Genomic DNA, 23,902 nt, shown 5'->3' on the forward strand with positions numbered 1-23,902 from the left:
AAAAAAAATAAATAGTACTGTAAGCTTTTCGTTAAAACTCTTAAAAAAAAAAAAAAAAAAAGTAATAACAGCCTGCTCTCAAATTTATTAGTATATTGCGCGCTTTAATTGTTTGCATTGAATTGAAATTCTGTGTGCTGACCAAACTGACTTACAAATGGACGCTGAGTGTCTGCCCTTTTTCATTCATTTTTATTTATACGGTCACGATTAAGTTACGTTAATATTTTATATTAATTTTTTAATATAAATAATAAGATAAAAAATAATAAAAATATAAAATATTGACGTGACTTAATCGTAATCGCATAAATAAAAAGATACGAAAAAAGTACGGTAACAGTGCGCAGAGAATCTGCCTTCCCTTTACGAGTAATTCCGGCAGTTGACTTGACTTGGAAAGAGAGTCTGGAAATTCTGCACTACCCGCCACCAAGCTCTTCACCTTCTTCCTTAAGACTCAGTCTTTACTCGCTTTTCTTTTATGCTCAATTGGCTCACAAAAACCACGGCCATAACAAAGTCATAGCCTTTTTTTTTCTTCCTTCTGTGGGTAAGTGGGGAGAGAGAGAGAGAGAGAGAGGGAGAGAAATATCATTTTAGTGGTTGAAGCTTTCAGGAGGTAGAATCCAAGAGTAGCCTTTTTTTCTTCTTCTGGGAAACTGGAGGGAGAGAGAGGGAGGGAGGAGAGAGAAACATCGTTTTAGTGGTTGAAGCTTTCAGGAAGTCTGGGAAACTGGAGAGAGAGAGAGAGGGAGGAGAGAGAAATATCATTTTAGTGGTTGAAGCTTTCAGGAGGTAGAATCCACGAGTAGCCTTTTTTTCTTCTTCTGGGAAACTGGAGAGAGGGGGGAGAGAGAGAGAAGAGAGAGAGAGAGAGGGAGGAGAGAGAAATATCATTTTAGTGGTTGAAGCTTGGAGGAGGTAGAAAGGAGAAAGAAGAAGAAGAAGAAGAAGAAGAAGAAGAAGATGGGGAATTGTTGCGGTTCTCCAGTTGAAAACCCAACACCAGTAACTACCGGTGATCTCAGTATAGGTAAAACCCACAATTACTATTTTTATATTTTGTTGTTTTCTTTCACTAGATTTCATAAATTTTTCAACTTTTGATTTGGGTTTTTGTTGTATTTGATTTTGAGCAACGCCCATCATTAATTGAGCTGCCAATTATGTTTCTAACCTGTGCCATTGACCAGTAATTACTAAATCATGAATATTGTGGCTACTGGATTTCAAGTTACTATAATTGGTTCCTGCTGGAATTTGTTGGATTTCTAGGAAAAGCTGATGTTCTTGCTGCATGTCAAATGGGAAAAATGAAAAATCCATGGGTTTTAATTTGAATGTTATTTTCTGACTTTGTGCTACTTCTTCAGTGGTCAGCAACTTATCTCAGACAACCAGTAAGAATATCAGCAACTTATCTCAGACAACCAGTAATAACATCAGCAACTTATCTCGGACAACCAGTAATAACACATCTTCAGGGGAGTGTACTGTATCCCGGAATAGCCAGTTCTCCGCTGCAAGCGGCGAGGAGGCCAGTGCACATGGGCAGATCTTACCCACCCCAAACTTGAGGATCTTCAGTTATTTGGAGTTGAAGGTTGCAACCAGAAACTTCAGACCAGATACAGTGCTTGGTGAAGGAGGTTTTGGGATGGTCTTCAAAGGCTGGCTCGAGGACAAGGCGCCGTCCAAGTCAGGAAAATCAACAGTTATCGCGGTGAAAAAATTGAGTTCTGAGAGCTTGCAAGGATTTGAGGAATGGCAGGTAAATTAGCTGCACCTGAGGGAATTGGTGGTGCTCAATTGTTTTGTATTAGCACTTGTTCAAGGAAATGAGATCTTAAGGGTTGCAGTTCTGATTAGATATGCTAATCGAAAGTGTAAAGTAAAATACTGATCCTTTACCAAAATTAAACTGTAAATAACAATTTTTGTAGCTACAATCACTGTGGTATCCACTGACCTTTCGGAGGGCAGAGTGCCGATTGGTTAATGCAGCTGGTGCCCTGAGTCCACAACAATTTAAGGGAGATATAGAGTTCTGTAGATGATAAAGCAATGCCATGATATGCAGTTTCTTCAAATTTGATTAGGCGATATTGTGGATTCTAGTTTGAATAAAAAAAAGGCTAAGTCGAGCGACATTATTTTGCCAAACACCCCTCAACTCAAGCCATAATCTCTTTCCTGCATTCTTGGCATGCATTGCACACACACATAAATATTAGCCCTTGGCAGACTTCTGGCCTGTTTTATCCGTCTTCTGGGAGTATAAAGCAGTGTGTGTCAACTGTCAAGTCAATTTAGTTAACGCATTGTATCCTTATCCGAGTGTTCTTTGCCGGTGCAGTCAGAGGTGAATTTCTTAGGGCGACTATCTCATCCTAATCTTGTAAAGCTATTTGGATACTGTTGGGAGGATAAGGAGCTGCTTCTTGTTTATGAGTTCATGTCAAAGGGTAGCTTGGAAAACCATCTATTTGGAAGTAAGTAAAGAAGCATAAATAAGTTTCAAACATTACAAGTTATACATGCGCATCTTCCTGTGTGCAGGCATAAGGTGTTTAGTTTACAAACATAGCAAGTTCGTTCTTCACCTTACACTTCATGTTTTCTACTTTTGCAGGGGGATCGGCTGTTCAGCCACTTCCATGGGATACACGGATTAAAGTTGCAATAGGAGCTGCTCGAGGCCTGGAATTCTTGCATACATCAGAGAAGCAAGTTATCTATAGAGATTTCAAAGCTTCAAATATACTTCTTGACGGGGTAAAATTCTATTTGATTTATGAACAGTTATCAAGAATTAAGCTAAGAAACGCTTATACGTTTCATTTTCTTACCATCAAAGTGCTTCTCCGATTGCTCAAGAGATCTTTTTTCATATGTTCAAACCTTACCCATGCCACATACTCATTTTTATCCACCATATTGTTGAAATCATTTCTAATTCAAAAGTTGTTGATTGAAAAAAAAAGAGAGACAAATTAGACTTATTTTTTACTTTTTGTTGTACTGCAGTCATATACTGCCAAGATATCCGACTTTGGCTTGGCGAAAATGGGTCCTTCAGCAAGTCAATCGCACGTGACAACACGGGTTATGGGTACATATGGTTATGCTGCTCCTGAGTATGTTGCCACAGGTAATTCTACATAACTTATGGAATTTGTGGGATCCTAACACCAATTGGTGGAAAGGGTCAACTTTTTGATGCTGGATTGGCAAAGATTTAGGCCAATTACAAAATTCAAGTTCGAGCCATGACATTCCTAGTGCCATGTTTAATTTTACAGGTCATCTGTATGTGAAAAGCGACGTGTATGGTTTTGGTGTTGTTTTGATCGAGATATTGACCGGCTTGAGGGCCCTTGATACACATCGTCCAAGTGGAAAACAGAACTTAGTAGACTGGATAAAACCATTTCTTTCAGACAAAAGAAAACTGAAAAGCATTATGGATCCCCAGCTGCAGGGAAGATATCCTTCCAAAGCTGCCTTTCGAATTTCTCTTCTTTCTCTAAAATGCATCGAATCTGAACACAGAAACCGGCCATCAATGAAAGATGTTGTGGAGACATTGGAACGGATAGAATCGGCTAATGAACTTACAAGGGAACCAAGGCCTCGTTCTACTCATCCTATGACTCATCGACAAGGCCAGAAGCCGTTGCATCATCGCTCTCCACTTCACCCCAGGCAAGATGGATCTCAAAGCTACCAACAGTCACACCAGGTTCGAGTGAAGTAACTCTAGCACGACTGCTGTCAGGAAATATTGTGTCAAAAAGTTTCGATTTGTTCATTTATGTATCTCCTGGGAGGTTAGATTAAGCTTATTGTTGTGTTAAACTGGGTGTGTTCTGTTAGCAGTGACACTGTAATTATTGTTTAGCTTCGGTGATTAAGCTTCAAAACTTGTAAGCAGAGTAATTAGTTGTCATTTTCTGGAAGGGAAATTTACCCTTCCATTTTGTTATCAAGTTTAAAGGTTCAAGGACAAAATATTTTACTGTCAGTTTACCTTTTGTAGTTTAAATTTGTAATGTTGGTATTACAGCAACTTCAGTACAAATCATGTAAAATATAGAGACGTTACATTAATTTAACAATGGTGATGTTTACACTAGTTGTTATTAGAATGCTACTTTGAGTTATGCATTTAAAATAAGTGTAAACGTACGGACTAGCTCATAATTCGAGGTGTACAATGGGCGAAGTCAACACAAATATAACATGAGTACAGGCCGTTTTAAGTGCGTCATGCACAATACACAAATGGTATTTGCTACTTAAATAGATTCTCTCACTTTATGATTTAGACTAGATATTAGTTAGTTATCTGAAACATTGTCATGCGATTACATTTTGTATCCCATTAGTACACATATGATGTTCATTTAGTGCCCGTGCATTTAGTGCCCAATCAATTATATGTTTTCTTTTAACTTGATTCAATTTATTAGTAAAATGGCACGCACAATCCTTCAAATCCTTCATATCTTGTAGTGCAGTTGTATACTGTCAAGATATCTGAATTTGGCTTGGTCAAGATGAATAATTCAGCTAGTCAATCACATGTGACAACGTGATACATATGATTATATTGTTTCCGAATATGTTCCCACGTGTAATTATATGTAACTTATGGAATTTGAGGACTCCTAATAAAACCAATTGTTGGTAAGGCTCAAATTTTTAACATCGGTTCTTGTTCTACTTATCATATGGCTCATCTTCAGGCTAGAAGCCGTCCCATTTTTAATCATTTCGTGTCATGGTTGTCCCACTTTAAACGAGTCGTAATATTGTACAACTTGAACTATAAATAAGAAATGTCTAAATTAGAATCTCCTGCATTTTTTAATACTTTTAGATTAAACATTGGTTCAATTTTAAGATTTGATTAAGCTGTCTTAAACAATAGCCACCTTAAACAATAGCCACATCAGCATTTTTACATTTACTTAAATTACATGTCATTATTGTATTTTTTAAATTAAAATGCTAATTATTGAATTTTAAATATATTCTTTTAGATTGATATTTCTTTGTACGTGACCTTTATTTTAGGAAGTAGTTTCTGGTTTGTTGCATTTGATGAGAACCTGGATTTCTCTCCCATGTTTGATTTTGTGATCTTCCATTTTTGAATTTTGAATGGGTTTATCCAATTCAATTAATGGTTGTTTTCACAATTTTATCTTGTTATCATTTGAGATAATTAGACGTATATGTAATCTACTATTTACTCTTAGTTTTCGGCAACTTAATGCTGGTACGTTTTGCTATTTACTCTCAGTTTTCGGTGGCTTAATGTTAGTACGTTGAGCAGGTTTCATCAATATTCTTTACTGCTTCAGGTGTTATCAAGAGGCTGGTACATTGATCCATCTTCTTAGTCTTTTAGTAGTTTATGTAAATACAAAATTGCTCTAAATTATTACTTCATAAAGAAAAGCTACGTTCTTTGCCTACTAAAGCTATGATCATTTGCAAATTTTAATTTGTGGAGAGGGTTTTTTATTCGGCAATTTTTTGAATTTTGAAATTCAAAGATAAAGATGATATGTACCTCATTAGTTTTCCAAATTGCAAATAAAGATGATATGTATCCCATTAATTTTCAGGTTTTGTTTCTATTTGGATCCCTCCTGGCGTTGGAACGTTGGAAAAAGAAAAACGAAAAAAAGGCAAAAAAATTGGAGAAACTCAAAAAGCAAAAATTGCCGAGTTGTTTGTGATAAACCAAAGAAGCCTGGATCAACTATGCTTGCTGCTACAGTATAATCTTGCTGTGATATTGTTGTTGCTGTTTAGTCCACTATGGATAAGGAGTTCGAGACTTATATTGAATTGTAATTTGCGTATGTCTTGTATATTAGTACAAGGATTAGGAGTTTACAAAAATCTGTTCTTCATTGTATCTTTCAGTTTATTCTTTGATCTTTTTTTTGTTTTGTTGAAAATAAATATAAACGTACCGATAATATATATAAACGTATCAAATACGTACCAAGAAGATATATAATGTAACATACCAAATATGTTTTTTTTAAATAAATATAAACATACCAAAAATATATAAATTTACCAAATACATACGAAAAAGAAATACAAACGTACAAAATACGTACCAAGAAGATATATAAAAATAACGTACCAAATACGTATATGAAGAAATATATGTACCAATTTTTTTTAAAATAAATATAAACGTACCATAAAGATATATAAACGTACCAAATGCATACAAAAAAGAATACAAACATACCAAATATGTACCAAGAAGATATATTAAGTAACGTATCGAATATGTACCAAGAAGAAATATACGTTTCATGTGTCATTTGAAAGACTTTTTATTGAAATTGAATACTACAATATTTATCTACAAGATTTTAGGAGTTTATATATAGTATTTAAGAATTAAAAGGTATATTAAATATAATGGCAAGTCACGTTCATGTGTACTTTGAAAGACTTTTTATTGAAATTAAATTCTACAATATTTATCTACAAGATTTTAAGAGTTTGGTGTATTATTTAGGAATTAAAAAGTATATTTATATAATGGCAAGTTGGGTAATTTTACATTATAAAAAAGGCTACATGTCATACCTAAATTCTAGAAAAATGTTTAATCAAAACTTTAAAAGACATAAATATTTAATCTCAAAATTTTAAAAATTAGGCATCTGTATTCAAACGCCCTATGTTTGAACCACTAAGTTTGTTTATGCCTATAAATTTAAATATCTAACTCAAATTATAGCTCAGGAACTATACACGTGACGAATATAAAAATTAAAATTAAGAGGTATAATTGCCTAAAAAATATTTAAAAACTAAAAGGGTAAATCGGCGAAAACATCAAATTAAAAAAGGAGCAGGACGGCATGTCGTCGAGTGAATGGGAATTCAGAAATAGAGGCGACGATCTCTCTCTTTCTGTCCATCTGTCTCTCTGTCTGTACATCGGCAATGGAAGTTCTTCCGAGAACGTCGGCTAGCTTCGCTTCTCTGCTTATCCTCTGCATCTCATTGGTAACAAGTTTACTCTCTCTGTGATTTTCTAGGGTTTTTTTGTTTCTATGGCGGATCGATTTCCATAACTTCCAGTCGCAGATCCCTCTTTATTATGCATATAATCCGCTAATTATTCATCTAATTGTATTAGTCGAGACCGATAGCTCAGATTCTGCTGTATTCTCTGATTGAATGATTAGTGCTAATCTCGGTTTAGTGATTAGTGTTATACCGTTGGATCATTCACTTATATGAGCAGTTTCTGGTTATGCATCAATTTATTTCAGATTCGGTATTAAGTTCTGCTTTTGATGAATCAATTAATTCAGGTTGCCTTCCACTGTGACCTAGTTGGAGCAGATGTATCTGATGCTACAACGCGGTATGTCCCGCTTTGTTCTTGGTTTTACGGAATTGCTTCTGTTGTTTTTGTTTCAATTTTTTTTCTCTTATTGTTTTAATTATTGTTAGTGATTTTAATTCAGACAAAGAGATATCAGTAAATACCGATCGCTATGTGACTGCGAGCAATGTCGAGATAGCAAGGTTTGTATCCCGTCTTTCCTCATTTAATGTTAATTTAGTAACTATGCATTTGTGGTGATGCTAGTTTAGTTGTACCAGCCTGTAGGAAACACACATGTTTAGTCGCCTATGTTCGTTTTGCTTTCATGGCCTTGCATCCAGTTGTGTTATATTTTTTATTTGTTGAGAGAGTTCTTAGTTTGGAAACATTTGGGGCCATTTAGAAAAGGACAACGAAATGGAACCTAAGTTGGGAATTATAGTTTCTGCATAGCTTCTCGGAATTAGTTATATAGATTACTAGATATTTATTTTATGAGAAAAGTTATCCTTTGTCATTTTCTTGATGATCTAGGAAAATACATTACACGGAAGGATATTTCCAGAGGAATTTTATTTGATCTACAATCGTTTAAGTTACCTTACTGGGTTGATATATGAGAGATAGATTGATCGCTGAAGTGATATAGAATGACTGGTAGAATTCATATGATTGGTAGAGTAGAGTAGATTGATCGCTGAAGTGATATGATCTGTGACTGACACCCACAAACCCTTCATTCATATGTTTATCTTTATCGTCAATTGAAGTGGCTATGTAAACATCTCATATTGCCAAATCTTTACTATATGCTGGCTGAGCAGGGAGAGGGTGCATCTTCCGTTATTGGAGCCAGCACTGTTCCAGATGAAAAGGTAATTGATAACGGGTACTTTTTCTTTATGTTTGGAGTATATGCCATTGGTACTTATGTCTTTTATCCCATCCTGAACAGAATATTGACATAATTGCAACATACAGCAACAATCTTGGAGCTGTGCAAAGTGGTAGGGTTAGAATGGGGGACCTATCTGCTTCCTGGGTCTTGGAAAATCCTATTGATGGAAAGCAGGAACATCCAAAGAGTTTTCAGGTATTGAATATTCAGTTTCTAATCATAGCTGAAGGAAATGAGGGTCGCATAGATTGAAATTTCACAACTTCTACGTATCTATTTGTCACAGGCTCTTAGTTGAACTGGATTGGAGTTGTGATAGAAACATGATAGGAAATTAACTTAGTTAATGCTACTTTCCAGATGGTGGAGGATTCATCTCAATCTGGAATGATATTTGAAGAAAAGACTCAGCATCCTACAGATGATCATCAATCTGGAGAAGGTGAACTCCCATATCCTCGCCTATCATCAATGAGCCCAGTGAAGCTCAAGCGTCGGGTGAATTGTCAAATGCTTCTTGTTTTACTTCACTCTATTCATTTTGTTCAGTTGGGTTTGAATTCTGAACGTTTTCCTGGCCCATTAGGTAATGCGGCAAGAAAGGAGGAATCTTCGGACCGCAGAGTTGATAGGAAAAGATACAGAAGCTAATAACCAGATGGCTGCAGCAGCAATTGAACGATCAAATGACTTTGACCCCCTAGTCAAGGGAAAGTACAGCATATGGAGGAGTGATTATGAAAGCCCAAATTCTGATTCAACCTTGAAACTTATGCAGGACCAGATCATAATGGCCAAAGCTTACGCAAACATTGCCAAGTCTAAGAATGAAACCGATCTTTTTAATTCTCTCATGAAACACTTTAAACTCAGTCAGCATGCTATTGGAGAAGCAAGTTCAGACCTTGAGCTTCATTCAAGGTTTTTCTATTCCTTAACTGCTTGCAAGCTTACCAGGGTCAGTTTTGATTTTTCATGCAGAGTTTTAATTTCATTTCTTTTTTCTTTTACCAGTGCATTTAATCGAGCAAAAGCAATGGGCCGTGTTCTCTCCGCGGCAAAGGACAAACTATATGACTGCCTCACTGTGGAAAGGAAGTTAAGAGCCATGCTTCAGTCAACTGAAGAGAAAGTAAATGATTTGAAGAAAAAGAGTGCATTCTTGATTCAGCTTGCTGCAAAAATAGTCCCTAAACCATTACATTGCCTTCCTCTACAACTTACATCTGACTATTTCTTGTTGGGTTATCATAATAGAGAGGATGCAAACAAAGAAAAGCTTGAGGATCCTTCTCTCTACCACTATGCCATATTTTCTGATAATGTTTTAGCAACATCAGTGGTTGTTAATTCTACCGTAGTGCATGCGAAGGAACCCAACAAGCATGTTTTTCATGTAGTCACTGACAAACTAAATTATGCTGCTATGAGAATGTGGTTTATTGTCAACCCTCCTGCAGGAGGAGCAACAGTCCAGGTTGAAAACATTGATGATTTCAAGTGGCTGAATTCTTCTTCGTGTTCTGTTCTCCGTCAGCTTGAATCTGCCAGACTTCAAGAATATTATTTCAAGGCAAATGATCCTTCTTCCCTCTCTATTGGTTCTGACCATCTCAAATATCGGAATCCAAAATATTTGTCCCTGCTGAATCATCTGAGATTCTATCTTCCGGATGTTTACCCGAAGCTGGATAAGATTCTATTTCTGGATGATGATATTGTCATTCAGAAGGATTTGACACCTCTTTGGTCTGTTGATCTTCACGGGAATGTAAATGGTGCAGTAGAGACCTGTAAAGAGAGCTTCCATCGGTATGATAAATATCTCAACTTCTCAAATCCATTAATCTCTGCGAACTTCGATCCCCATGCTTGTGGCTGGGCGTACGGCATGAATATCTTCGACTTGAAGGAGTGGAGGAAGCGAAACATCACTGGAATATATCATCGTTGGCAAGACATGGTAAAATTCATCACCTTTTCCGTTCTTCCCATTATTTTCCATTTTTCATTCTCAAGTTCTTAAGATATTCCCAATTAAGAAACTGTAACTGATGGAAGAACTGTTTTGCAGAATGAAGATAGAACTCTTTGGAAACTTGGGACATTGCCACCAGGACTTATAACTTTTTACAACCTGACCTATCCGCTGGATCGGGGTTGGCATGCGTTGGGACTCGGCTATGACCCAGCCCTCAACCAAACAGCGATAAAGAATGCAGCTGTGATCCATTACAACGGAAACTACAAGCCATGGTTGGATCTGGCTATTTCAAAATACAAGGCATACTGGTCAAAATATGTAATGTTTGATAACCCTTACCTTCGACTTTGTAGAATCAGTGAATAAAAACCTACCCTCCCCCCACCACACACACACGCTCTTGTAATATTCGTCGTCGGAAGAAGAAATGGAAATTCGAAATTCTTTATTTCGTTCGGAGGCGTTGCCATTGTAGTCTAGGAAGAGAAGATATTTTTGCAGATTGGAAACCGTACTTATTATTTGGGAGTGCTATTAACAGCTTCCAAAATCTAATCCATAGTCTCGAGTGTGAAAAATTGCCGAAAATCATATTAAGAAATACACTTTTTATCATATGCTCGTTGATGGTTATGGTAGTTCTCTTTTCTGTTGTTTCTATGCTGGCTGCTGAACGTAAATAGTCATTTTTTTTTTCACATTTTTCTGTTGATACAAATGAGATTGGGGGAGGGGAAATTGAACACAGGATCGCTGTTACTAATTCACTAATATTATAGAACATATATATATATATATAATTATATTATTAATATTTAATACTTTACGTTCATAAAATATTAATCATATCATAACATCACGTGATGATGACCGCTACGCTCATTGAAAGCTGGTGCATAGAAGCTTGATCAAGACCGGTTTTGAATCCTGCACTTCCGTGGCGAACTCCGCCATGGATTTTTACGTCAAAGCAGGGGAATTGGGTTCTGCATTGTGTGTTTTGGAGCATGAGTCATATATTCCACAGAACGTCGTTCTTGCCAAGGCTGTATGTCCTTTTTCAACGGCATGAGGAGCGGAGATGAAGTTTCTTGGAATATTGTGGTTTGTGGGTGCCTTGATGAGGGTGATTTGGCACAAGGGTTGTAGTGGTTGAACAATGCTGGGGCTTCTGCTGATGGGTTTCAATTTCAGCCTAATAACTCTACTTTGGTGCTTGTAATCCAAGCTTGTCGCTGCCTCGGAGCTAAGTGCAAGGGGCTGGCGGTGCATGGTTATGTGATTCGAGGCGGGTTTTGCTTTGTATCTTTGGTTCAGAACTCTTTGTTGAGTCTGTATGCAGAAGAAGGTGACATGGACAGCGCACGGAACTTTTTTGATGAAATGCGTGAGTGAGATGTTGTCTCTTGGAGTGTGATGATTGGTGGCTTTGAGTGTTGTGAGGAAGCTCGAATTGGGATACGGATGTTCCGAAAGATGGTATCTGAGCTTGGCATTAGACCGGATGGTGTTACAATGGTCAGTGTTCTTAAGGCATGCACTAATTTGAAGGGCTTGACCATGGGAATGGCGGTCCATGGGTTGGTAATCTGTAGAGGTCTAGATCGTGATATGTTTGTTGGAAACTCTTTGATCGATATGTATACCAAGTGCAGTGATGCAGATTCTGCACTTAAAGTTTTCGAGGCAATGCCGCGAAGGAATAGGTCTCGTGGAATTCTATTTTATCTGGATTTGTGTTCAACGAGAAGCATTTGGAGGCCCCGTCTCTGTTTTTTCTCTATGGGGAAGGGAGGAATTGACGCGGACAAAGTGACTCTTGTGAATGTTCTTCAAACATCTGACATTTGGGCTTGATTCATTGCAAGTCGGTGCACTGCATAACAATCAGATCGGGATACAAATCAAACGAATTGCTCCTAAATTCTCTCATGGATTCTTATGCGAAGTGCAACGATGTTGAACTTGCACGGAAACTTTTCAGAGGGATGAAGAAAGGAGAGGTGGTTTCGTGGAGCGATACGATTGGAGGTTTTGCCAGTTGTGGCAGACCTGATGAAGCAATTGCAGTCTTCAATTAGATGATGTGCAGGGACAAGATCAGAAGCCCAATAGATCGCCATCATAAATGTTTTTGACGCTTGTTCAGCTTCAGTTGAATTGGGCTCATGGAATTGCTATTAGAAGAGGTTTAGCAGCACAAGAAGCCATCGGAACTGCAATTGTTGACATGTACTCAGAAATGTGGGGCAATAGGAGAATCAAGAAAGGCATTTGGACAAATTTGTGGAAAAAAAAAACATTGTGTCGTTGAGTGCCATGATAGCTGCGTATGGAATGAATGGTCTTGGCCATGAAGCACTATCTTTGCTTGCAAAAATGAAGAGCGCTATCTTTGCTTGCAGAAATGAATATGTATGGTTTGAAACCAAATGCAGTGACCATTCTTTCTCTGCTATCTGCGTGTAGCCATGGAGGTTTAGTCGAAGAGGGCCTTTCCTTGTTCGCTTCAATGGTTCAAAATCATGGAGTTGAACGAAGATTGGAACATTACACTTGTGTAGTTGACATGTTGAGTTGAGCAGGAAAGCTTGTAACAGCAATGGAATTTATAAGAAAAGGCCCGGAAAGTTTGATGGCCTCCGGAACAAGTAATGCTTGGGGTGCATTATTGAGTGCTTGTAGAAGTTTTAGGAACAGCGAAGTTGGTTTAGAAGCTGCCTCTCGTGTTCCTGAATTGGAGCCTGAAAACTCAGCCGGGTACTTACTGGCGTCGAGTATTTATGCGGCGAACGGGCTGTGGATTGATGCAGCGAGTATGAGAAGGCTGGTGAAGGAAAGAAGGGTGAGTGTTGTGGCTGGTTACAGCTTAGTGCATGTTGGTAACAAGGCATGTAGATTTGTTGCTGGTGTTGATAATTCCCACTCCAAATCCGTTTCACCTTCTCATCGAAATACGCATTCGATGCTCGAGATTTCGACTTAATCGAACAAAGTTCGTTAGTCAGTTGCTCGTGGTGACTGGGATTGATGGTGTAGGTTCAGTGTCGAAAATTGAAAAAACTTCCGGAAGAACCCTATGCGATACCCTACGCTACATCTTTGCTTTTCTACCATTAGTTTTCGGGAAACGAAAGACTTAGGACGGTATACGGGACTTGTTTTCGTATGAACTCTAATGCGAAAATGTGGACGATGCATGATGACTTTTTTGGAATGAAATACAGTTTTTTTCACACAAATCACTTAGTTGTGCGTATAAGGGGCATTCAAATGCCATCGGAAGTCTCCTTATAACATTGTTCCTATACGGTTGAGAGATAGGTAACAACCTAACTTGACAAAGGAAAAAAAACAAAAAAAAGGTAATTTTTGTGACATATATATAGAATGGTGACTCATTCTAACAGGGTAATTTTTGTATCATTTAGCAATGGTAAAAATCAGATACCATTGCTGAATTGAAAAAAAATTATATATCAATGACATAAAACTTAAATATTGATGACGTAACAAACAAATGTCAACAATATGATAAAAGATCAATGATTTCAGAGTAAAAAAAAAAAAAAAACACAACACACAAAGAAGAGAAACATATGGAGAATACCAATGAGCTAGGCTAGAGAATAAGAGGAAATAGTAAGAATTATTTTATACTCCTATTATTTCAGATAATGAAATAAAATACTATTGCTGCCGCGAGTACGTAGACACATTTCTCGAACTTCGTAAATATTATATTTTATTTACTTTATAATTTCACAACAAAAATCTTGTAAAGAAATCGTATAATGTCCTCATCTGTAATATTCAACCATTATGATTCTCTTTTTGTGGGTACATTGTGCATTAAGTAAGAGGAATGTTACCTGAACCACGTGTATGCTTAATATGGACTGCGATTTGTACGGGTGGAAATAAACTTTGCACATATGTAACTGGTGTCTCACGTTTGTGGCACATGACGTAGCAAAGACATGCAACATTGCAGGCTTTTTGTGTGGGTGTATCAAAGATCGTGTAGTCTCACGCATATATACCTTCCATCTTTTGATGGTAGTTTGTTTACAGATTTAAGTAAGTACATTTTTTTTTTTTTTTTTTTTTTTTTTTTTTTTTTTTAGCAACGATATGGTATTTCATTGATTTAAGTGTTCAGAGAATAGTAGCAATTACAGAGAAACAGGAGAAGCTCCTGCTATATCAAAGAACTACTATCCGACAACAATACATCAATAATAATATCCAGTGATTCCTCGAACCAAGTGCAGTCGCTTGGGGAAAACGAGCAAGGCGGTGAACAATTTCATTGGCTTGACGACGCGCATGGGAAGTAGAAGCTCCAGTGACCCCTGGCAGCAAAACCTTCGAATCCTCAATGATGTGGAAATTACCTTAAAACGCAATGTTGTAGCAATTAGAGCATTGTCAACGTCGTACCGTCGTCCCTCAAGCAGGGCTAAGTTGCTGCACCATGTGGGCAGGGCGGACCCAAGTGAGACGTAATTAAACGGATTAGGGTTGACAATAAGAGGAAGTGAAGCAGGTCCAAAGTTATGAGCACAACGGACACCCTTTCAACTGCTAAATAAAAGTAGGTCTAATGTCGCATACATGACTGTTTGGTTGACCCATTTATATACGCCGTATTTGTGTCAATTCACTGGTTGATCTATTTATATTAGCCGTATTCATGTCAATTCACCGGTTAATTGATACACGATTAACTTCTACTATTTATTAGAAAAATGAAGGAAAAAAAATATCCATTTTGCTAATCTATTAGGGAATTGTTATAGGCACTTCAAAATTCTCATCCTACATTTCAAACTTTTTATATTTAGAAAGAAAAATACACTTGTGAGGAGCGTAAAATAAGATTTTTGAAGTGTCAATAACACTTCCCATACATTAGCAGCCATGTCATGCCACCTATTAGCTCATGTCTTCATTTTGGTAGAGGAGGTTATGATCTCGGAGGAAGATTCTCTACCCTCATAATCTCTATACCCTTCTATGCCTTCTTATTTAAATAGTCATGGTTAAGCCACGTCAACATCTTACATTGATTTTTTTTATAGAGATAATAAGACAAAAAAATAATGTGTAAGAGACAGAGATGAAAAGGGATGAGAATAGGAAGGTAAAGAATCCTCCTTCTATGATCTCATTTCTTAAAAACGACACTTGTTAAATAATAAATAAAATAAAATAAAAAGGAACAAAAAAATATTTAACAGTTAGTCCCGCCAAAACATGGACCCAACAACGTCACTCACCAAGGCTTTGTTCAACAACGCCAACAATCCCAAGCTAGCATGGCACCTCTTCAAGCGCATTCTCTCCTCCCCCACATCCTCATCCTCCTCGCCCTCCTCCGATCTCCGCCTCCGCTCCCTCCCCGTCATTGCCCGTATCCTCATCCACTCCAAAATGCACCGCGAAATCGACAGCCTTCACCAGCTCCTCCTCCACTCGCAGCCCCTCCAAACCCTTCGCCCTTGCCTCCTTTCGCTCGTGCAAACCCTGGCCAAGTCGAACTTCCCCTATAAGGCCGTTGCCCATTTTAAATCCCTCTGCAGCCGGTTCCCTGAAGAGCCCCCCTCTGTGTATTTGTATAATTTGCTCCTCGAGTCTTCTCTCAGGGAGAATCATGTAGATTTCGTGTTGTGGCTGTATAAGGACATGATCGTCTCCAGGGTTAAGCCGGAAACATATACCTTTAATCTTTTGATATGGGCCTTGTGTGAATCGGATCGTTTGGATGATGCCCGCGACATGTTTGATAAAATACGTCGCAAAGGTTGTCTGCCGAATGAGTACAGTGTCGGAATTGTGATTTGTGGGTATTGTAGAGCTAGGCTTGCTGGCAGAGGTTTGAAAGTTTTGAATGAGGTGAGGAGTTCTGACGTTTTTCCGAACAAGGTTATGTACAATACTTTGATTTCTAGCTTCTGCAAACAAGGCAGGACTGATGAGGCTGAGAAGTTGGTAGAGAGGATGGATTGTTTCCGGATGCCGTTACTTTCAATTCTAGGATTTCGACTCTCTGTAGTGCTGGGAAAATCCTTGAAGCTTCTAGAATATTTAGAGATATGCATATAGATGATCAAGAGTTGGGGCTGTCTCAACCTAATGTTGTAACATATAATTTGACGTTGCAAGGATGGGATGTTAGGGGAAGCAGAGGCATTGATCAAATCTATGGAAAGGGCTGGTGATTTTATTAATTTAGGGAGTTATAACATATGGTTGTTGGGTCTGGTCAGGAACGGGAAGCTCTTAGAGGCATGATCGGTTCTTCAAGAGATGGTAGATGAAGGCATAGAACCCAGTATTTACTCTTACATCATTGTGATAAATGGGTTATGCAAAACCGGGATACTCCGTGATGCAAGAACGGTGATGAGTCTAATGGAAAGAAATAATATTTCCCCAGATACGGTGACGTACAGTACTTTACTTCACGGTTTCTGCAGTAAAGGTAAGGTATTTGAGGCCAACAATATTCTGCGTGAGATGATGACGAATAATTGCTTCCCAAATACTCATACTTGAAACACTTTGCTGCAGAGCCTTTGGAAGGAGGGAAGGACATCAGAAGCAGAGGAGCTTCTGAAAAAGATGAATGAGAGAGGTTATGGCTTAGATACTGTGACCTGCAATATTGTAATTGATGGTCTATGCAATGATGCGAAATTGGACAAAGCAATGGAAATTGTGAGTGGGATGTGGACTCATGGAAGTGTGGCTCTTGGAAACATAGGGAACTCATTTTTTGGCCTGGTTGGCGATAGTAATAATGGGAAGAATTGCATCCCTGATTTGATAACGTATTCAACCATAATTGGTGGGTTATGCAAGGCTGGGAGGCTTGATGAAGCGAAGAAGAAGTTCATGGAGATGTTGGGGAAAAGCTTGCACCCTGATTCAGTGATTTATGATATGTTTATACGAAGTTTTTGTGAACAAGGAAAGATATCATCTGCATTTCGGGTGTTGAAGGACATGGAGAAAAATGGTTGCAACATGAGTATTCAAACTTATAATTCACTAATCCTGGGATTAGGGAGGAAAAAGCAAAATTTTGAAATATACGGACTGATGGATGAGATGAGAGAAAGAGGAGTTCCTCCTGATGTATTCACTTATAATAACATGATGAAAAGTCTCTGTGAAGGAGAGAGAGTCAGAGATGCCACTTATAAATGCTGCAGAAAGGCATATCCCCGAATATATCTTCCCTCAGAATATTGATTGAAGCTTTCGCTAAGGGATGTGATTTTGGAGCCGTGCATGAGGTATTCAACATTGCTTTAAGTGTGTGGCCACAAGGAAGCCTTGTATAGTTTGATGTTTAATGAGTTGCTCGCTGGAGGGGAAATATGGAGTGCTAAAGAGCTATTTGAAATTGCATTGGACAGGTATTTTTATCTGGGGAATTTTAACTATAATGATCTCATTGACAGACTTTGCAAGGATGAAAAGTTAGAGGATGCTGCTAGCATCCTTCATGCAATGAAGAATAAAGGATATGGATTTGATCCACCGTCATTCCTGCCAGTAATTGATGGATTAGGTAAAGGGGAAATAAGCAGGAGGCTGATGAACTTTCAGAGATAATGATGGAAATGGAAACCGAAGGTAGGGTAGCAGATAAGGTTTACTGAAATGAGAGGGAAATGATTGGTTGGAAACCAAATAACACCCGCGGAAGTGATTGGCAGACCATAGTGCACAGGTATGGTTGACATACATACATGATTCTTATCCGTTTTGGTTCAAACAACTTCTGGCATTGCTTTACCATTATACATGGACCATGTCGGTTTCTTAATATTTTTGAATTGATGTTTCATGAGTTGTACTCTTTTTTATTCTCCCGCTCTCCACTTTACAACTTATGAAATGACTCTTTGAGGTACTTCATAAATGCCTTGATCATCAAATCAATAGTATGTAAGTCTTGATGATGTTGTGGTTTGTTTTGCTTTATTGCGTGACTTGTTGTGGTCTCCATTCCAGATCTATATACATCATATAGCTTTTGATGTTGTTGTGGTCTCCATTGAACTTTGTGTCTTGTTTTGCTCTATCATTAAAATTCAAAGTTTTCAAGCCCTTTTCATTAGTTTTCCTTTAATATTATATATATAATGATGGCAAAAAAGGTGGGAACTTCAGCAAGAGCTCCACATGGTACATGCAATGATCATAATATATCCGTATTCAGTGAGTTGTGCATCAAGGATGTTGAGGTCGGACGTCGTCTTGGCCCTCACTTTAACAAAGAAAGATCGGCAAATTTGATAGAAAACTTTAGGAAAGAAACATGAAATTCTTATAGTAAAGCGCAATTGAAAAATAAGTGAGATAGACTAAAAAAGGATTGGTAGTTGTGCAAAAAACTAATTGGGAAAGAAACTGACCTAGAGTGGAATCCAAGCAAGGGAACAGTGGATGCCTTTGATGAATGGTGGAATAATAAGATTCAAATATGTGCACTTTGTATCAGTTATGATGTTATTCTAGTTATAGTAATCATAAACTACATAATAACAACATTCTTTTTTATTTGTAGATAAATCCTGAATATGGAAGATTGCAGAAAGGCATCACTCCTGAGTTTGAGGAAAAGTTGGATAGGATGCTCTCAAACGACGTTGCTACTGGTGCAAATGCTTGGGCACCTTCATTTGGTGCGCTACTACCAAATAGTAGGGATGACTCAACAGGAAATGTTAATATACAAAATGAATCTATTGGATCAGATGATGGGGATAGTGCACTACCGAATCTATGAGAAAAGGTGCTAAGAAAGGAAAAAACAAAAGAGCTGACCAAGGTGAATTGAGAACAAGTAAGTTTGATAGGAAAAGGAAAAAGGTTGGCGGTGCTGCAAAATTGTATGGTCAAATTGACCGCCTTGTTGGTGCAATAGAGGGTAAGAGCAGTATGAGGCAATTGGTGATAGGCACTAGTATTCCTGAAGTTGTGCAGGTTGTTGAACCGTTACCGATTGTGAGCGTACTAGCCCGTTGTGGCTATTTGCAACTGTTTGCAACTCGTTTGTTTTTTAATCAAGAGAAGAGAGAGATGTTCTCTATCATGAAAGATCCTAGTGTGCAACTTACTTGGCTGAATTATGAGTTCATCAACCAATGAGGGAGTTGTAGTTTTACAAAACATCCTGGATTTGTACACTCTTAGTCAGATTTTAGGATTATGTCTTAGAATTTGTTTGACACCTTTCTTGAATGTTATTTTGAATTATGAGTTAATTTTTAGATACTTTGTTTACAATATTGGTACAACAGTTAATTGGCAAGGTGCTTGAATATTGTTAAGTTTTATTTGTTAACTTGCAGGTGCGCTTGAATATGGACATTCTAGATAATGATGAGGAAGAGTTTGACATATTAGCATGCGCTTGTACTCGAGCTATTGAAGCATAATATCTAAAATATGTGCATAAGACTCCATGTATGAATTTTTTCAACAGGTAACATTCGGTTAATGAAAGTATTGCAAGCTAACTATAGTTTGAAAGGTTTAAGGAGAAAGTGATATTATCAATGTTCTTGCATATGTTAGGACATAGTACAGAAGAAGGAAAAAAAAAAAAAAAAAAAAAAAGAATAGCTAAGAGCAATTTCAACACTCTTCTGAGACCGTTAGTAGATATTTTGGTGTTATGTTGGATATTGTATGTTAGATGGCAATATATATTATCAAACCTATGGATTCGGAATTTAATACCACCCCATGGGGCATAAAGGTAAAAGACATCATCTTTCATATTTTTATAGGAGTGGCCAACCAATGGGGCATAAAGAGGTATTCAACCATAGACCTTTTTCTCTTAGAAGCGTAATTGAGCGTACGTTTAGAGTATGAAAAAAGGGGGCAATTTTGAGGGATATGCTTGATTGTCTGTTCAATAAGCAAGTGAATATTGTCATTGCTACAATGACTCTTCATAACTACAAAAGGAGGCATTCTGAACGTGATAGGCATTTTGATGACCCGAAGACTATAGTGAAGAGAGCAATATTGATGATGATGAAGAGGAAGATCGAAATCACGACCAAGGAGGGATGGAAGCATTAAGAAATAGCGTAATGATGAACGCATATTTTACTATTTATTTTCTCGCGAAAGCTACATTTTCTTGTGATATTTTGGACTTAGACGAAAGGAATTACATAGTGTTGTGCTTTTATAGTTATATTAATGAGGTGGAGGAAAAATATCATGTTATAATTCCTTATTTTTAATTAAACCTAGTGGTCTATTATGATTTAAGTGTCTACCTATTTGGGTTTATAATATACTTGTGGCCTACATTCATTTTCTTTTGATTTAAGTGTAGTGCATGTCACTTGTTGGAATTGGAGAAGCCTTCAGCACATGTTTATTTCATAGATCACATGTCTATGCAATACTGAACCGACAAGGAAAAGAAAAAAAACAAAAGAAAGCTGCATATTTCCTCTCCCATTTTTCAGGGTTAGCCTCCATACGAAACCAGAATAAAGAGAGACCTTAGTGTAGTTAAATTGGACAGAAATATGGTGAATCACCTACACAAAGCAATTTCAAATTCATGGGTCTTTGCCAAAAGCATAAACTTGGGATATTAGGTTGTACAATCTGTTCAATTGCAGAGGAAGTTTGATCAGCCATGGTGGATATCTATTTGGAGATGAAACTTCAATTGGAATTGTTATGTCTTTACCATTAAAATCACCGCAATCTATTAGAGGTCAACTAAACAGACCTTAGTTGCTACTTCGTCCAACAATGCAGAAATTCTCGCCGTACACGATCTATGAAGACAACGCAGCATGCATTGAACAACTCAAGAATATTTCTGGATGCTAGCGGCTGTGGGTGATATTTGAAGCTCCTGCGATCTTTTCCCCGCCGTTCACTTCCCGACGATGATCTATGAAGACAACGCAGCATGCATTTAATGCTCAAGAAGGGCTACATCAAAGGAGACAACACCAAGCACATTGCGTCGAAGTTTTTCTTCTCACATCAACAACAAGAGCATTAGAAGATTGAAGTCATGCAAATTCGTTCATAAGACCATCGGGCTCACCTCTTCACTAAATCACTACCGAAGGCGACGTTTCAGAAGCTTGTTCAAGGATTGGTATGTGTAAACATTCTGAGTTGTAACATTGTTAGTTCCCTTTGGAACTATGTCAAACTCAAGGGAGTATCCTGAAGTATACTTTCTTGATCTTAATGTACTATTTTTCCCTACGATTAGAAACATTTTTTCCACTGGGGTTTTGCTACCTGACGAGGTTTTGATGAGGCTTTCATCTTGGGTTGGTTATATCCCTGATGACGTCCTGTAGACATTTCATTTGACTTTTCATTGCTCATAAATTTTTCTTTAACTATTTTGTCCTTACTCGGATTTTTACCATAGCCTTAGGATTTTTAGTGAGACTTATTGAGACTACCGTGTTCCTAGAATCAGTGACGACGAGTCGACTTCCTCAACAACACATGATGCCGAATTTACTTGAGTATTTACACACTCGAGGTGGAGTGTTATAAACTTCTTATTTAAGTGTGATTGTGTAAATCATTGATTAGCTTTTATTGTTGTTATTCTTCCCTATTAGGACTTGTATTCCTTGGAGGAGAATGATTTCTTTCCAACCTTATTATTATATATAAAGGCATTACGTAGGGGGAATAACACATTTAGGAGATCAATCAATTTGTATAGCTTCCAGAAGGCTTTAAGCAACACATAGGCTTCAACTCTTCAGTGGCTTAATTTGCACCATGCAATACGAAGCATTATTAACATCTCCTTCAACTGTACAAGGAGGTCAAACATTGTAGCTTCAATAAATTAGTTGGGTTGCCATGGATATGGTTTGAAGGAAACTCATTTATAGGCTTTCTAAAAACCTCAGGCATTTTCTACTCCAACATTTACAAGAACTTCGAAGTTGCAAACTTCAATAACCTATATAGCCACCATGACAACATGCAAGTATTATATCTTAACTTTACTTGCCAACAATGGTAAATGGAAACTTCGGTGGGAAATGCACACTAATGTCCAAGAAAAAAAAATCATACTCTGCCAATTCTCTAACTCATCAACAACATGAGAATGACCCAACAAAAAATTGCTTCGCACACTCTTGATCAAGACTGTGCAAAGAAAAATCAATACATGGAGTGGTTGAAGCTTGAAAAAACTTCTACCTTTCAACCTAAGCGTCCACAGAAAAAAGCTTCAACCACTGAAGCTATGTGCTTAAGGGAAAAAGCTTCAACCACTCAAGGTATGTATCCAAAGGAAAAAACTTTAGCCATCAAGCTATGCGCCTAAAGGAAAAAGCTTCAACCACTCAAACTACGTGTCTAAAGGAAAAAACTTCAGCCAAGCTATGTGCCCAGAAGAAAAAGCTTCAGCCACTGAAGCTATGTGTCTAAAGGAAATAGTTTCAACCACTCAAGCTATGTGCCCAAAGGAAAAAACATCAACCCTTCAAGCCATTTGTCCAAAGGAAAAAGCTTCAACCACTCAAGTTATATACACAAATGAAAAAACTTCAATCAGATTTTCTTTTCTCAACAAAACAAGAAAGAAGGAATTGGGCTTAAGAAAAAAAAAATATATGTACTTGGGCTACATCCAAAAAAAAGAGGAAAGAATTTTTAAAGTCTTTTTTCTTCATTGGCTCGGGAAACATAAGACACCTCCTTCGGTAATCCTCATCGATAGGAGATTTGGTGGACTTCTAATATATGCTAATACACTTTAGTACTCGAAAGTTTCATGAGTACTCACCAATTTGGGTTTTGCAAGTCTCCAACCGAGAAGCTTTCCTTACTCGTGAACTTGGGGGGCCACTGTTTGTTCCGTAGTTCACCACCCTCGAAACTACTAAGCACCGGTTAACCTCATACCTTCAAGGACCCACCGTAGACTTCATGTGGAGGCACCCTTGCCGAAGCACATGAGTTTTTCTCCAATCAAGAGACCAATCACAACACGACAAGCGTCAACCTAAAAATAAAACTCCTAGAGTCCCACATCAATCTTGGATGGGAGCCAAATACCCTCATCAACTATACAAGGAGACCGTTCTCGAACAATTAATTTCTAATGTCATTATTGTGCATAAACTCGTCATTAGAACTCATTAATGATGATTATGCTTAAACTTATGTCTTGTGTAAAATCTTCACTAATAATGAGGACTCCTCCACCCTCGTGGATGTAGCCCCATTTAAGGTGAACCACGTACATCTTGTGTTGCTTCTCTACCTCCATCTCTTTACATATTATCCTCACTAGGTGATGGAGCAACATTGCGATGGTTACAAACTCGACACTTTACGTCGTTCCAAAGTCTCACTGATTTTGTGCATCAACATTTGTAAATAGTTTCTTACAAGCAATTAAGCCCGCGCGATGCCGTGAATTTTAAAACTGTGTTAAACAGGCGGAATATATTAAAATCTATTAGCATCCTTATGTTCAACAAAGAATAAAAAATAGATGTTTGTAATATATAGCAAAAGTTTTAAAACTCTTTAATTCTTATAAGTAAATTTGACAAATACGTACAATCTAATCTTCGACTAG

General features: G+C 37.6%; 2 protein-coding genes and 2 pseudogenes across 5 annotated transcripts; all 4 read left to right on the forward strand.

Annotated features, from left to right (window-relative positions):
* The first annotated feature begins 454 nt into the window (after positions 1-454).
* Positions 455-4,027, forward strand: LOC137725265 (probable serine/threonine-protein kinase PIX13). 2 transcript variants are annotated; one of them, XM_068463896.1, is made up of 7 exons: positions 455-1,036; positions 1,377-1,408; positions 1,442-1,774; positions 2,360-2,495; positions 2,636-2,778; positions 3,031-3,154; positions 3,306-4,027. In XM_068463896.1, exons 1-7 carry the CDS (start codon positions 970-972, stop codon positions 3,758-3,760), a joined length of 1,290 nt encoding a protein of 429 aa, XP_068319997.1. In that variant the 5' UTR covers positions 455-969; the 3' UTR covers positions 3,761-4,027. The 2 variants fall into 2 exon arrangements, with proteins under 2 accessions (XP_068319997.1, XP_068319996.1); XM_068463895.1 differs by having other exon boundaries at positions 1,377-1,774.
* Positions 4,028-6,918: 2,891 nt separating this feature from the next.
* Positions 6,919-10,717, forward strand: LOC137725264 (probable galacturonosyltransferase 3). Of its 3 annotated transcripts, none has more exons than XM_068463892.1 (9): positions 6,919-7,056; positions 7,368-7,420; positions 7,524-7,584; positions 8,209-8,259; positions 8,340-8,477; positions 8,643-8,780; positions 8,869-9,203; positions 9,297-10,245; positions 10,357-10,717. In XM_068463892.1, the coding sequence occupies exons 1-9, from the start codon at positions 6,994-6,996 to the stop codon at positions 10,630-10,632; spliced, it is 2,064 nt and encodes a 687-aa protein (XP_068319993.1). In that variant the 5' UTR covers positions 6,919-6,993; the 3' UTR covers positions 10,633-10,717. The 3 variants fall into 3 exon arrangements, with proteins under 3 accessions (XP_068319993.1, XP_068319994.1, XP_068319995.1); XM_068463893.1 differs by having other exon boundaries at positions 6,925-7,056; positions 8,366-8,477; XM_068463894.1 differs by lacking the exons at positions 6,919-7,056; positions 7,368-7,420; positions 7,524-7,584; positions 8,209-8,259 and having other exon boundaries at positions 8,366-8,477; positions 8,569-8,780.
* A 266-nt stretch (positions 10,718-10,983) lies between these two features.
* LOC137724849 (pentatricopeptide repeat-containing protein At2g17210-like) lies at positions 10,984-13,335 on the forward strand (annotated as a pseudogene).
* A 2,190-nt stretch (positions 13,336-15,525) lies between these two features.
* On the forward strand, positions 15,526-17,979 carry LOC137722486 (pentatricopeptide repeat-containing protein At2g17140-like; annotated as a pseudogene).
* The last annotated feature ends 5,923 nt before the right edge of the window (positions 17,980-23,902 follow it).

This window comes from Pyrus communis, chromosome 2, assembly GCF_963583255.1.
Source record: "Pyrus communis chromosome 2, drPyrComm1.1, whole genome shotgun sequence".
NCBI lineage: Eukaryota > Viridiplantae > Streptophyta > Magnoliopsida > Rosales > Rosaceae > Pyrus > Pyrus communis.